Source organism: Berghia stephanieae, chromosome 5 (genome assembly GCF_034508935.2).
Source record: "Berghia stephanieae isolate SIO BIC M18660-M18661 chromosome 5, UCSD_Bste_1.3, whole genome shotgun sequence".
In the NCBI taxonomy this organism is placed as follows: domain Eukaryota; kingdom Metazoa; phylum Mollusca; class Gastropoda; order Nudibranchia; family Aeolidiidae; genus Berghia; species Berghia stephanieae.
This window is the reverse complement of record NC_088364.1, coordinates 14,597,954-14,612,953: the sequence shown is the minus strand read 5'-3', so window position 1 is coordinate 14,612,953 and position 15,000 is coordinate 14,597,954. Positions and strand designations below refer to the sequence as shown.

Sequence of the window (15,000 nt, the reverse complement as noted above, 5' to 3'; positions counted from 1 at the left end):
ATTTTGTAGTTTGAGTTGTAGGCAATACACTTTCAGTATTGATAATATGTTTACATAAAATCTAACAGTTGCAGAAATAATAATATAAGGCTAAATTATTATGAAAATCAGGCTCCGAATAATTCTCGTTTTGTTCACACCAGCGCAATAATTTGCTCTGGTCTAAAAATAGATAGACTGTAACTTTTGATAAATTTTAGAAAATTTTACCTTTTGTTCCATAAAATATCCATATCTAGACATTATTTGATGCATGATCAAGTATTTATGAATATGTGTTTCTTTTGCCACATAACAGCCAAATTTTAAAGGTTATTTTTTTTCTATTATTTACATTGGAACGTGAGCTGTCAAGACAGGAACATGTGGTTTGCCACGTGCTTCTCGACCTTTGTTTACGTTTGGGGCACCTAACTTTACTGCTCTATACAAAAGTTCAAGGCCGTCGTTCTTTACATTTTTTTTTATCTATTCTGTCTTTTCGTTTAATTAATTGATTAATTTATTTTATTTTATTTTATTTTATCTATTTATTTATAAAGATTTTTTTTTTAATCGTGGAGGAAGGGAGAGAACCATTAAAATGTCTAAGCTCTAAAAGATTTACCCTGATTACTTCCCATAAAAATGCTTGCCTAATTTATTTAATTTTTAACTGCTAAACTACCAGCTATTGGGAGATCCAAAATTAATAACTTCCAGGAATTAATGATTGCTTCCGGGTCAAAGTATTATCAAAACAAAATAATAAGAAAAAAATAAAAGGGAACAGCTGAGAGAATTTTTAATCATCTGCGCACCTTTGTTCTGCAACCGATTTAAATGTTTGGATGGATGGGTGTAAATAATTTTATGCAGGTGAGTTATTTTGAGATGAGATAGATCATTCGGTTAGCTATCAACCTTCTAATTCGTAGCAAATGGAGATTTCCAGGTTCAGACAAGCAGAATTATTATATAAAATCAGTTGAATCGTCGAGTCGGTCGGATGATCCAGTGCTCTACTCTTGTTGTCATTCATTCTCTACTTGTTCTGAAGATTACAAAATCCGTTATTTCAATAGTTCGGTTGTATTGTTTTGTTAATATTTCAAATCGGAGTGCTCTCAACCTTCTCAATCGTAGTAAATGACGATTTTCAGGCAAGTAGAATTATGAAATCAGTTGAAGCGAGTCAGTCGGATGAACGACGAATACAACAGTGCTGAGTGACAGTGCTCTCTTCTTGTCCTCTTGTCACGCGCTTGTTCTGAAGATGACGAAATTCGTTATTTCAATAGTCCAGTTGTAATCTTTTGTTAAATATTTCAAGTGAAGCACGAACATTTTTGAAATACATGATTTATAATCGTTTCCAATCTGTTCTTTTTGGTGCAGGGCTGTCAGAGTCAGCAAAGGAGACTGGCCTCAAATTTTGAACTTGTGACAGGAAACTATGTATAAAAATCTCAGTTGACCACAAATAACTAATGTTTTGTTTATGAAGGGAGAGAACTTCCGTAGTTTCACAGCACTTTTATTATATTACTTAACCTTTTAGCCATTAAGTTATAGTATCTTTAGCTAGGATTGAAAAAGGGGGGGGGGGGGGGGTGTCTCCCCCAATAATATGAAAAAAATCCCCTCTTCTCTAGGCGTGCTGTGAAACTACAGAAGTTCTTCCTATAAATTATCACGTCTCAAAATATCACCAATGATTAAAATTTAATTTTAACATATTCATAATAAAATACAGCAGATCTTTATCGTTGATGCGAGCCTTAGCCTTAGGAAATTAGCAGACAAAATAATGAACTGAATGTCATGGATCTCAGCCTATGTGCACATAGTAAATATGTACATGTCGGACTTGATCTTAAAATTATTATGCAGTAGGGTAGAATAGAGTAACTTCACCAGTGGGTAAACTTGCTGCAATCCTCCACTGTTAATAAATAATTCCTAAGACCGAAGGGCTAGAGCTCAGGTGGTCACTGGTTCAGATAAGTAAGTAAGACATAATTTCCATTAGTTATGTATCCTTTCACACCTCGGCTTCGGAATAGTCATTATTCAAAAGACAAGACTTGCATGTGTGTATTGTCTCTCTTAGCAGGTAACCAATGAAAATCTAAAATCGTAATAGCCCGTCAAAATGACTAGTCATAAAATCAAGATGTGACATTTTTGACATTTCACTTGGAATGGCAATCCTACACTAAAGTTCCCCATTTGAGCATTGGATTGTAGTCCCAAAAATCACAATAACAACAAAAAAAAAACACTTTGTCACCATCAATATTTATTTTGAAAATCACTTTTAAGATATTAAAAGCATTATTTCAAAATGATATACTTTCGGGTAAATTTGCCACACATCACTATCATTGTAAAATAATTCAGAAAAGTGAGTGGAGCAGGCACTTATGTTGGTAACAACAAGATATGAAGTGAATAGAAAAGTGCCAGAAGACAATAGAGAATAAAAATTTTTTCGCGGCGGTGGTGGGGTTTGAACCTGCGACCCCATTGGTACGACAACTCCGCCTGGCAGGTGAGAGCGTGGCTCTACCGTGTGAGCTATCCACGAACACAAAAATATTCGTTTCAAACCCAAGTCATATCTAGATCCCTCTCTCACCCACTTCTTGAGACCGCCGATTCGTTCGCACACCACCATCGCGAAGTAATTTTGACCAGCAGTTAAGCTTAATAGCCAATATTCTCAACACAAACATATAACATAGAAACGATTGAGACATTGAGTATGCTCCGGTGCATGGGGTGAATTTTTAATTCAGAAAAGTGAGTGGAGCAGGCACTTATGTTGGTAACAACAAGATATGAAGTGAATAGAAAAGTGCCAGAAGACAATAGAGAATAAAAATTTTTTCGCGGCGGTGGTGGGGTTTGAACCTGCGACCCCATTGGTACGACAACTCCGCCTGGCAGGTGAGAGCGTGGCTCTACCGTGTGAGCTATCCACGAACACAAAAATATTCGTTTCAAACCCAAGTCATATCTAGATCCCTCTCTCACCCACTTCTTGAGACCGCCGATTCGTTCGCACACCACCATCGCGAAGTAATTTTGACCAGCAGTTAAGCTTAATAGCCAATATTCTCAACACAAACATATAACATAGAAACGATTGAGACATTGAGTATGCTCCGGTGCATGGGGTGAATTTTTAATTCAGAAAAGTGAGTGGAGCAGGCACTTATGTTGGTAACAACAAGATATGAAGTGAATAGAAAAGTGCCAGAAGACAATAGAGAATAAAAATTTTTTCGCGGCGGTGGTGGGGTTTGAACCTGCGACCCCATTGGTACGACAACTCCGCCTGGCAGGTGAGAGCGTGGCTCTACCGTGTGAGCTATCCACGAACACAAAAATATTCGTTTCAAACCCAAGTCATATCTAGATCCCTCTCTCACCCACTTCTTGAGACCGCCGATTCGTTCGCACACCACCATCGCGAAGTAATTTTGACCAGCAGTTAAGCTTAATAGCCAATATTCTCAACACAAACATATAACATAGAAACGATTGAGACATTGAGTATGCTCCGGTGCATGGGGTGAATTTTTAATTCAGAAAAGTGAGTGGAGCAGGCACTTATGTTGGTAACAACAAGATATGAAGTGAATAGAAAAGTGCCAGAAGACAATAGAGAATAAAAATTTTTTCGCGGCGGTGGTGGGGTTTGAACCTGCGACCCCATTGGTACGACAACTCCGCCTGGCAGGTGAGAGCGTGGCTCTACCGTGTGAGCTATCCACGAACACAAAAATATTCGTTTCAAACCCAAGTCATATCTAGATCCTCTCTCACCCACTTCTTGAGACCGCCGATTCGTTCGCACACCACCATCGCGAAGTAATTTTGACCAGCAGTTAAGCTTAATAGCCAATATTCTCAACACAAACATATAACATAGAAACGATTGAGACATTGAGTATGCTCCGGTGCATGGGGTGAATTTTTAATTCAGAAAAGTGAGTGGAGCAGGCACTTATGTTGGTAACAACAAGATATGAAGTGAATAGAAAAGTGCCAGAAGACAATAGAGAATAAAAATTTTTATTCTCTATTGTCTTCTGGCACTTTTCTATTCACTTCATATCTTGTTGTTACCAACATAAGTGCCTGCTCCACTCACTTTTCTGAATTAAAAATTCACCCCATGCACCGGAGCATACTCAATGTCTCAATCGTTTCTATGTTATATGTTTGTGTTGAGAATATTGGCTATTAAGCTTAACTGCTGGTCAAAATTACTTCGCGATGGTGGTGTGCGAACGAATCGGCGGTCTCAAGAAGTGGGTGAGAGAGGGATCTAGATATGACTTGGGTTTGAAACGAATATTTTTGTGTTCGTGGATAGCTCACACGGTAGAGCCACGCTCTCACCTGCCAGGCGGAGTTGTCGTACCAATGGGGTCGCAGGTTCAAACCCCACCACCGCCGCGAAAAAATTTTTATTCTCTATTGTCTTCTGGCACTTTTCTATTCACTTCATATCTTGTTGTTACCAACATAAGTGCCTGCTCCACTCACTTTTCTGAATTAAAAATTCACCCATGCACCGGAGCATACTCAATGTCTCAATCGTTTCTATGTTATATGTTTGTGTTGAGAATATTGGCTATTAAGCTTAACTGCTGGTCAAAATTACTTCGCGATGGTGGTGTGCGAACGAATCGGCGGTCTCAAGAAGTGGGTGAGAGAGGGATCTAGATATGACTTGGGTTTGAAACGAATATTTTTGTGTTCGTGGATAGCTCACACGGTAGAGCCACGCTCTCACCTGCCAGGCGGAGTTGTCGTACCAATGGGGTCGCAGGTTCAAACCCCACCACCGCCGCGAAAAAATTTTTATTCTCTATTGTCTTCTGGCACTTTTCTATTCACTTCATATCTTATCATTGTAAAATAATTAATCGGAAGACAAACTTTTGTGTGCAATAGCAGCTGTGTGCAGGCACCACAAACACACACACACACACACACACACACACACACACACACACACACACAAACATATATATACACATTGCCCTCTATTCATTCTTTGGTTTGTGATCAACCGGTCTCTTCTCCATTATTAGATAGATGTAGACTGTCGTTATTGTTGCACAGCACAATCATATGTTCTTCGTTAACTACCTAGAATGTACGCTTAGTTCATTCCCTAGATTGTCATGCTGTACTGTATGCTATTCCCTAAAATACTTCACAGCAGCTGATGCTTGGGTTGTACAGCTTTGGTTTTGTGTTTGGGACTAGCAATAGGACCATTAGGCCGTGGATTCTAGTTTCCCTCTGCAAGGTGGGTGCAAAATTGAATCCTTGGAAAATACTCTTTTACTCACATTCTCTCACTGTGCTCAGGTGTAGAACAAGTTCCTTCCTATTAACAAATTGTCTCTGATGAAAAAGATTTTTAATATATCTCTGAATTGGCATTATGTCTCATCCTTCATGTTGAACATCACTGTTCGTTTGGAACCCCTTGTAAGTGCCCTGGTTTTACCATATTTAGTGGATTTTGCTCAATATAAATTCTCATTTAATTTTTTTATTTGGGAGGGGGGGGGGATAAATTCTAAATAAAGGGAGTTATTATTTAATGTAAAAAAATTAAAGTTAAAATTGATTGATTATTAGGTCCTATATCCTGAATAGAATGTTATTTTTATACTCTTTTTCATTTTATTTATATTTTTATTTTAGTGTAAGGGATAGTTTGATTTGTTGTTTACTTGAAGTTTAGTGTGGTCAGATGAAGACCGTAGCATTCTAGATGGAGAATAGACATTTATGAATTCGTTAAGATACCTATGTGGTAAACCATTAAGACATTTAAAGCAGATAAGGGCGGTCTTGTATTCAACCCCTTCTTTCACTGGCAACAAATGCAATTCAAACAGAATGGGCAGCAAATGTTCATATCTCTTTTGTTTTGTAATCAATTTTGCAGCACTCTTATGAGTTTTTTGAAGTCTTAAAATTTTATCTTTAGTTATCCCAGACAAAAGAGTATTACAATAATCTTACCTTGATAATATTAATGTTGTTACAAACTTTCTCATTACATCTTTAATCGAGTTGGTTCGTGCATTAACAATTTTCTCGAGATGTGAATTTAAACTTTTGCATAGATCATCAACATGTGAATTCATGCCCAAACATGCTATCTAAACAAACCCCTGAATTTCAAATTGTTTTACTTTGCCATTAATATCTAAGTTCATCACCAGGAACGGACCATTTTTCTCTGCCTCACATAACATTACTTCTGGGGGTTTTTTTTCGTTTTTAAGTTTAAGTTTATTTACATCCATCCAGCTTTTTACATCAACAACACAATTTTCAACTGGTTTTTGTAAAAGAAAAATTTTATCAGGACTATCGCTTTGTGTATCATCAACATAAAAATGGTTGTTCATATCATGATTATTAAATATTGTAGAAAGAGGCTGTGTATACATTGTAAAAATAATAGGCCCTAGGACAGATCCCTGGGGTACCCCATGCAGCAAATAAAATTCATCTGAAAATTTGCCATTTATTTCAACATTTTGTGTCCTAAATCCAAGGTACGATTGAAACCACTCTAGTGCAGTGCCAATGATTCCAAAATTAGTGTTTTAACTATGAAGTAAAATGTCATGGTTTTACAACAGCTTTCTTAAAAGAAGTTGGACCTACACCAGAGTGGAGTGAGTTATTCACTATCATAGTTATAATAGGCAATAAAACATCAAGACAGTTTTTAATTAATGACGTTGGGATGGGATCAAGATCATAGCATTTGGAAGGGCTCATCATTATTATTCCTCGAATTTCTTCTTCTGTATCTCCTTTGAATGGTTCGTATTTTGGTTTTTCTGCCGTCTTTTGGTCTAATTGGCAATCGATAGAGGTAATCTTTTCCTCAAAATATTTTGCAAATTTATTGCAATTTTCTTCATCATTGTTGGCGTTAGGTAACGTTTTAAATTTATGTTTGTAGAGAAGTTGATTAGAAAGGCAGAACTCTTTACAACTGATGGTGTTTTCGAATTTTGAATTATAGAATTTTCTTTTGGCATTCTTTATAATGGTAGAAGCATTGTTTTTGGTCTATTGATAAATAGTACTTTATGAACATTTAGACCTGTCTTTCTCCACAACCTCTCTGCTTGCCTTTTCTAATTTTTTTTTTGCCATTTTTACATTATCATCAAAACCATCGAGTTTCTTTCCTGTCAATAATGCGTCTAGCCTTTAAAGGAGAATGTTTATCAATAAGATACTTTAAAATGTGGTTAAATCATCTATATTTGTTACATTGGATAAGTTGTTTTCAATATGTCACTTTAATGCGGCTGTGCGGTCTTGTGGTATGACACTCGCTTTTAGATCGGAAGGTTCTGGGTTTGAGCCTCGATCAGGGCATAGTGAGTCCTTGGAAAAGATTCTTTACTCACATTCTCTCACCGTACTCAGGTGTAAAAGGAGTACCAGGCTGTTAACAGCACTGTCTCTGTCGGAAAAAAATTGTATTATCGCCTAATAGGGGTCATGTCTCATTCTTTATGTTACATGTTGCTGTTGGTCAGGGACCCTTTGTAAAGCGCATTGAGCATGTTTGGTGGATATTGCTCTATATAAAAGCTCAACTTAATGAATCTAAATTTATTTGATTATTTTTCCTACTGTCTACTGTCTTTAATGGAGCATAATATTATAATATTTAATAGGATTGATAAAAAATGAAGTGTCCTTTGTGATCTGTGATGGCAAGGTCAACAACTTTAGTACATTTGATTGGGGAATTATATTGAGTGAAATCATGGTCAAGAATTTAAACGTTTTAATTTGTTAACAGAAGATGATGTAGCTAAAAAGTTGAAATTAGAATTGATTAAAAATAAAAATACAAAGATTTGATTCTCCTTTAATTTACTAGTGATATTATTTATTTGTTTATCCCCAGTCATGTGATCAATGAGTTGTCATATTTAAATTGATATCTGTGGGATACCGCATAGTCTTGAGTGGCTACCTTTAAATTATATTTGGATCAAATATGTAAGTACAATATCATTATTACCTCCACTTTGATATCCAGTGCAAGTTCTTTTGACATCCTTTTTGTTGGACTCACTATCTTTTTTCGTCTTTTTGATGCTTTGTTGTGATCGTAGCCGTATATGCTACCTAAACTCTTGCATTCCTGATTGGAATACAATTTTTGAATGTACTTAGAGTCTCAGAGGCAAATAAGTCTCTCTGATCTTCTTTTTCTTCTTCTCCTTCTTTTAGCTTATCCCGCATTTTGCAGGGTTGCCATAATGAATGTCACATTTCCATGCATCTCGGTTCAGAGCATCATCTTCCTCCAGGCCCAGTTCTTTCATATCGTCCTTTACCTTATCTAACCATATAGTCCTTGGGCGTCCCTTTTTTCTCTTTTCCACTAGTTGTAAGTCCAATACTTTCCCTCCCACGTACTCCCTCTCTCGTCTTTTTACATGTCCGAACCATTTCAATCTATCTTCTCTCATCTTTATTGATACATTCTTCACTTCAGTCAACATTTGAATTCGTTCATTTCTCACTTTATCTTTTCTTGTCCAGCCAAGTGACCATCTCAACATCCTCAACATAAATCTCTCTGATAAACTATTCGAAAGCTGGATCTGTCTAGTTTTGCTCGTGATTCTTACTCTAGAAAGTCTGGACCCTACACATCATCATATAACCGGCTATGTGGTCTAGGGGTATGACTCTTGCTTTCGGATCGGAAGGTTTTGGGTTCAAGCCTCGCTCGGCGCATAGTTGAGTCCTTGGAGAATGCTCTTTACTCACATTCTCTCACCGTACTTAGGTGTAAAATGAGTACCTAGCCGTAAACAGCATTGTCTCTGTGCGAAAAAAAAATTGTAATATCGCCTAACAGGCATCATGCCCCGTCCTACATGTTACGTGTTGCTGTTGGCCAGGGACCCCTTGTAAAGCGCTTTGAGCATGTTTAGTGGATATTGCGCTATATAAAAGCTTGATTTTCACATCCTCATCTAATCATTTTTATTTTGTTGTTAGCTGAAGAAATCCAATCCAATCGGGTTATTGGCTGCTCTGACATTTCCATGAGCGAATAGTACTATGACTGTTTGTGCGCATTGATTCTGAATATAGCAGTGCATATTTTATATGCATTTTCTTGTCCTCATGGTTTTTCAATGTGTCAAAGGGATGTTGGTGGTTCCCTGTCGGCCTTAGCCCTTGAAAGAAATGTTTTGCGTCCTAAATGTTCCATGTTATGTGCTTTTTAATTTTAAAAATTTTGTTTTTAAAGCTGTGAATTTCATTATTACTCCAAAGTTTTACAGCTAGATTGCTCTTTTAAACCTTTTGACACTGATTTATCCATCACAAAATAGAGTGAAATCTACTCTTTTTTTTTTTTTTTCAAATAATAACTTCTAGTGTGAAAACAGTCGCCCTTCATGGCTATACTAAATTGGGTTGCCCTTCACTTTTAGAGAAATATTGCTGATGGTTTTCTGGGATCCACGGAAATCCGCAATTTTGGAGTTAGAAGAGGTGTTTTCTCCTTTTAAAAATTACGTTCCCCCAATCAAATGTACTGTTACTTGATGTGTGGTGGAACAAATAGGTGAAGTTTCCCACTCTTCATAAGTTATCAAAAGTATCAATGATAGTTTATCATCTCAAGTACTCCACTAGTGGGGTTTAGCGTAGTGAAAATGGGGCTTAAAGGCAATTGTTCAAAATTTTCCTCCTTTTCTTCTTTTTGTCACCATCTGCACTAGTGATATATCCTAAAAATTCTGAACGCTAAAAAATGTTGGAAAAAGCTTAGCTTTAACAAGTCTTATATTTTGAGGCATAGATATCTTTATTTTTCTGGGAAGGGGGGTGGGGGGGGGGGGGGTTGAACTGTTATTGTTTCAGTTTTGAGTCTTACTATTTGCCAGACAGAATATTCTGTATTGGACATTTTGATGGATTATATATTTATATGGATATGCTAAAATCATGTTTATTAAGCTTTCACTTTTAACAACGGGACTACATTTATTTCAAACCTTGATTTCTCCGTCTTTAACTACCAAGTTTATATCTGTAGACCGGGGGGGGGGGGGGGGGGGGGGGGGCTGTTATCTCTCAGTTCGCATGGTAGAGCATACGCAATGGGGCGAAGACTGATTCCTGGCGAGGTTGAGGTTTTTTTTCTGACACTTCCTGTCCACCCAGCACTGATTGGGTAGCGCAGTCTGTTAGATCTGGCGGAAAGTACTTTGCGCTAAATGAGCGTCACGAGCGCCTATCTAAAGGGTAGCTATTGTCTGTTTCTCGCTTTAGAAACCTGGATAAACTCCAGATCCATTTGGCTGAATTGTTCTGAGAGAGAGAGAGAGAGAGAGAGAGAGAGAGAGAGAGAGAGAGAGAGAGAGAGAGAGAGAGAGTGCTTTTAATTCTCCATCAAGTCTTTTTGACAACTTTCTTTATTTCTTTTTTCCCTCTCATAGTCTCGTTTTACTATCTATAGTCTTTTACAAATAATATGTATTCTCTCTCTCTCTCTCTCTCTCTCTCTCTCTCTCTCTCTCTCTCTCTCTCTCTCTCTCTCTCTCTCTCTCTCTCTCTCTCTCTCTCTCTCTTTCTTTCTTTCTTTCTTTCTTTCTCGAGTTCTCTTTCATTAAAAAAAAATTCTGCCATCCATCCATCCAACCTTAATTTCCTTTACTCTCTCACCTTTCTCTTTGCTTCCGAGGCAATCTCATATAAACATCCACTCTCTTCCTCACTCTCACTTAGAATTGATTAAAAATAAAAATACAAAGATTTGATTCTCCTTTAATTTACTAGTGATATTATTTATTTGTTTATCCCCAGTCATGTGATCAATGAGTTGTCATATTTAAATTGATATCTGTGGGATACCGCATAGTCTCTCTCTCTCTCTCTCTCTCTCTCTCTCTCTCTCTCTCCCTCCCTCCCTCCCTCTCTCTCTCTCTCTCTCTCTCTCTCTCTCTCTGTGTGTGTGTGTGTGTGTATATGTGTGTGTGTGTGTGTGTATATTTCTACCCATCCCTTGTCATCCCATCCATCGTTGTGGGAAAGATACCTAATTTCTTATTTTAACTCACCCCCATTCCTCTGTCCTCGTCACCTACTCACACCTCGCCCAGCCCTCCACTCCACACCCCCTCTCCACACCCTAATACCCAAACCCACATTTCCCAAACACTGACAGACCACCTTTTTGTCATTCTGGTCAGATATATTTTAAAAAAAATAATTTTTTTTTACTTCAAGCATCGACCCTCGATGTGAAAATCTGATACCTCATAGACGTCTCATGTTTAAGTGTATTTGGCAAGTCATCTCGGAGAGTTATCTTGCATATATTTCTTTGATATTTGAGATAAACATTTACTGGCGAAATTTTTTTAAAGGCTTTTTTTTTTCTTGGGTTAATGGTGGGGTCTGAAGTAATTCCATCACTCTTGCACGACACGACATCGCAACCAGGATTGCCAGAATGGCGTTTTTGATACCAAACTCTCTCTTTCTCTCTCTCTCTCTCTCTCTCTCTCTCTCTCTCTCCCCCTCTCTCTCTCTCTCTCTCTCTCACTCACTCTCTATATCTATCTATATCTCTCACTCTCTCTCTGTCTATCTCTCTCTCTCTCTCTCTCTCTCTCTCTCTCTCTCTCTCTCTCTCTCTTTCTCTCTTCACCCCTTATCCTAATCATCAAGTATAAGAGATGTTTGGAGTTGAAATATTAGTTAGGCATTTTTTTCTCGCTTAAAAAAAAAAAAAAAGAAATTTTGTTTTGTTTGTTTGGTCATTGCCTGTTTACTTCAAGTTACATATTTACACGAAAACGAAATATAATATCTATTTTTTTGCTATTTACTGATATATAATGGATGATAATATATACAAGCTGAAATTTAGCAAAGGGGTGGCACCGACGTGTACATACAGGTTTAACATCCGAACCCGCTTATGGGCCTAGTTTAACATTGTTGTAATGGGCAATATTTTGCGTCATTTTTTGATATTTCCATTACAACAATGAGCCCATAAGGAATTGGGTTATCAGACCTGTTAATAAATGCACGTTGGGTGGCACATATTCTCGTGGTAATTCAAATGCTCACCATTACTGCCCGCTTAAACCATTGTAATCTACTCACAAGACTGCGACTTACATGACTTAATTAATCCCCTTCGCTCCTTGTGGGACATGATAATATTATGACCTCCAAAATCAAGAGCTTGCGCCATAATATGTTCCTGTCCTTGGCTTTCTTTTGGTCCCGTAGGGCTTCCGACAGTCTCCAGTCACCTTAAAACTTACCACTGGAGTGGAGTGTATCCTTTAGCTCTTCTTGCAGATCTATTTGGGGCGTAGTCGCCCAGACACACGCTCTGTAATTCTTTTTCCCTATTTTGTGCTGAGAATCCCTCTATTTGGTTTGTGCTGAGAACTGCTGACCCCCCCCCCCCCCTGGCGGTCTGAATACAATAATTGTCCCTCGAATATGCAAAAATACTAGAATCAGATCCTTTTCTCATTTCGGACCCTCTGTTTGGAAAGCCTTACCACAGAGCATTCGTGAAAAAGAATCTTTGTCTATTTTTAAACGTTGGCTTAAAGGGAGGGGCGACACCTGAAACTATTTTCAAGAATAATGATTATATCCAATATCTTTTTATATGGGACATTGCCTATGACCAATGGATTCGAACCATGTGATTTATTTGGGTGGGCGTGTCCGGTTGCCATGGTGACGGCCGCCATCTTGGATTTTACTCTTCTCTGGGTGCTATTTTAAAAAGTTACTTTCTCAATAAGTTTCCATGGAATTTTCTTGAAATTTTGCATGGTTGTATATTTGTATATTATTTAAAAAAATACAGAGCATTTTTTAAATATTATTAATAGATCTTTATTTACAAATTTTTAAAAAATATTTTTTTTCGGTATGATAAAAATCATGTTTTTTGACATAAAAATGTCAATTTTTCAAAAAATAATAAAGATATTTAAAATTCCTTCTGTATGATTTTAGATAATTACTATAGCTCTAGACATGCAAAGTTTTAAACAAATTGATTGATAAAGGACAAAATAAGATAAAAAATAGTGTTAAAAAATGTCATTTTGAGAAAAACGAGATCAAAGATAACAATGAATGAAAATAATAAGACAAAACGGTACAACCAGCTCAAAACATACCAGCACCGTATGAGGGTCGCCCGTGTTCTTTTTCTGCCTCCCTCTGGGCTTTTTCACGGGTCTGAGCTTTCATTTTGCGTCTTTTTTTTCTCTTTGTGTTGAGCAACCCTTTTGCTCTGGTCAAGTCTTTTTGACTCTGCTTGCTGACTCAACATCTGGGAGTGTTCTCCCAGTCCACCGATGCCCAAAGACACTTTCAGGGATGTTATTTCTGTTGGACCAAAATTATACTCTGCACCAAACTCAACTTTTTTAAGGGAATGGAAGTATGTTTTATGGCATCTTGACCAAACAGAATTATGAAACCTTTCGTTTGGATTTTGTGTTGTCTTCATCTCACAACACTTCAACAAAGCATATACAGGCTTCAAGTGCTCATGAATCAAATCAAATTTCAAAGGTGTATTTACACGCTGCTTGTGTCAACAGGATACACATGGGCAGCAATATATTTTTTATAAAAGCATCTGGAGTCCGGTTCAGGAGGACAATACCTATGTTGAGGGAAGTCATTGGTGTAATAACCGTGGTAAAGACCAGCAAGAATAGCCCATTTCATTTCTTTCCGCTGTGGCATTGCTTGGAATCGCTTTATCATAATACTACTATCACACACCAAATTCCAATCAAAGATTTGTGGTCACGGGTCAACCACGAGCCATCATAACTTTCTTGCTTTCTTGGCTTATGTAGCAAATAATTGTTGCCAACGTTTGGATTTTTTGGTCACTTTAGGTATATTTAAAATAATCCAGTAAAAATTGGAAATATTTAGAGATAATTAACGTGAATACGTGTCAAAATTTGATAAAACAATTGATCAATCGAAAGGTAAACAAATCGTAGTAAAATATAATAGTAAGAGAGGCGAACTTTCACCCTGACTCAACATCCAATCCCTGGCGCGGAGTCAGAGGTCGAGAACAAGGTCAGCCAATCAGATCGCACCATTCGTGATCACGTTGTATTTACCTGACAACTTGACCTCTTATCAGCTGTTTGACACACAATCTTTGTTCGCGACTAACAGTTTCTAAACTCCTCCCTGCCCATATTCTGATATTTATGAGACTGAAACCGTGTCAACTCGACGGGCAAAGAGTAGACTAAACTATCGATATCAAAATTTACAACATCGATATGTATTATAATGCTTTTCAGTCCTATTATTTTCAGTTGAATTCTCACAAAAAATTGAAAAGTTTGGCATTTTCATGTCGACTTCCATGTTTATGAAAGACGATTTTCAAACTTTATATTATCCAAATCACCATCTCAGTGCTGAAAATATGTGAAAAAATGATTGTTCTTTGATAATAAATAAAAAACTGAAATTTTATATTTTGACCCAAAAATCGATATTTCAGGTGTCGCCCCTCCGCTTAAAAGATATGTTTCGATTTTAGTAGATTTTAGATGATATGAGAAGCAAGATGTGTGTCTGGTTTGTGTGTGTTGTGTGTGTGTGTGTGTGTGTGTGTGTGTGTGTGCGCGCGCGCTAGCGCTTTTGTGTTTGTATATGATTGTGTTTCAGCAAAGTAATTTATTGTAATTTAAGCGCTTAGAGTCTGGTGTCTCGTTATTATTATTATTATTAGTAACATTAAGCTGAGTGACGTCAAATTCATTCATTCAAAGATTGTGCTCATTTAAATTTTGCAATTTTATTTCACACCAATAACAACAAGAGATGAAGTGAGTAGGAAAGTGCCAGAAGACCTGAGAGATCTGAGAGAATAAAAATTTCACG

General features: G+C 37.2%; 1 protein-coding gene across 3 annotated transcripts in view; it reads left to right on the top strand.

Moving 5' to 3' along the window:
- Window positions 1–746: 746 nt before the first annotated feature.
- The window catches only part of LOC144972455 (uncharacterized), a 60,084-nt gene continuing 45,830 nt past the window's right edge, over window positions 747–15,000 (top strand). The window contains exons 1-3 of one of the 3 annotated variants that reach the window (XM_078913643.1): window positions 747–858; window positions 5,222–5,311; window positions 7,964–8,058. In XM_078913643.1, the coding sequence (XP_078769769.1) occupies window positions 8,057–8,058 (2 nt within the window). In that variant the 5' untranslated portion in view covers window positions 747–858; window positions 5,222–5,311; window positions 7,964–8,056. The remainder of the gene's footprint in view (window positions 859–5,221; window positions 5,312–7,963; window positions 8,059–15,000) is intronic. The other 2 variants (XM_078913644.1, XM_078913645.1) reach the window with 2 other exon arrangements.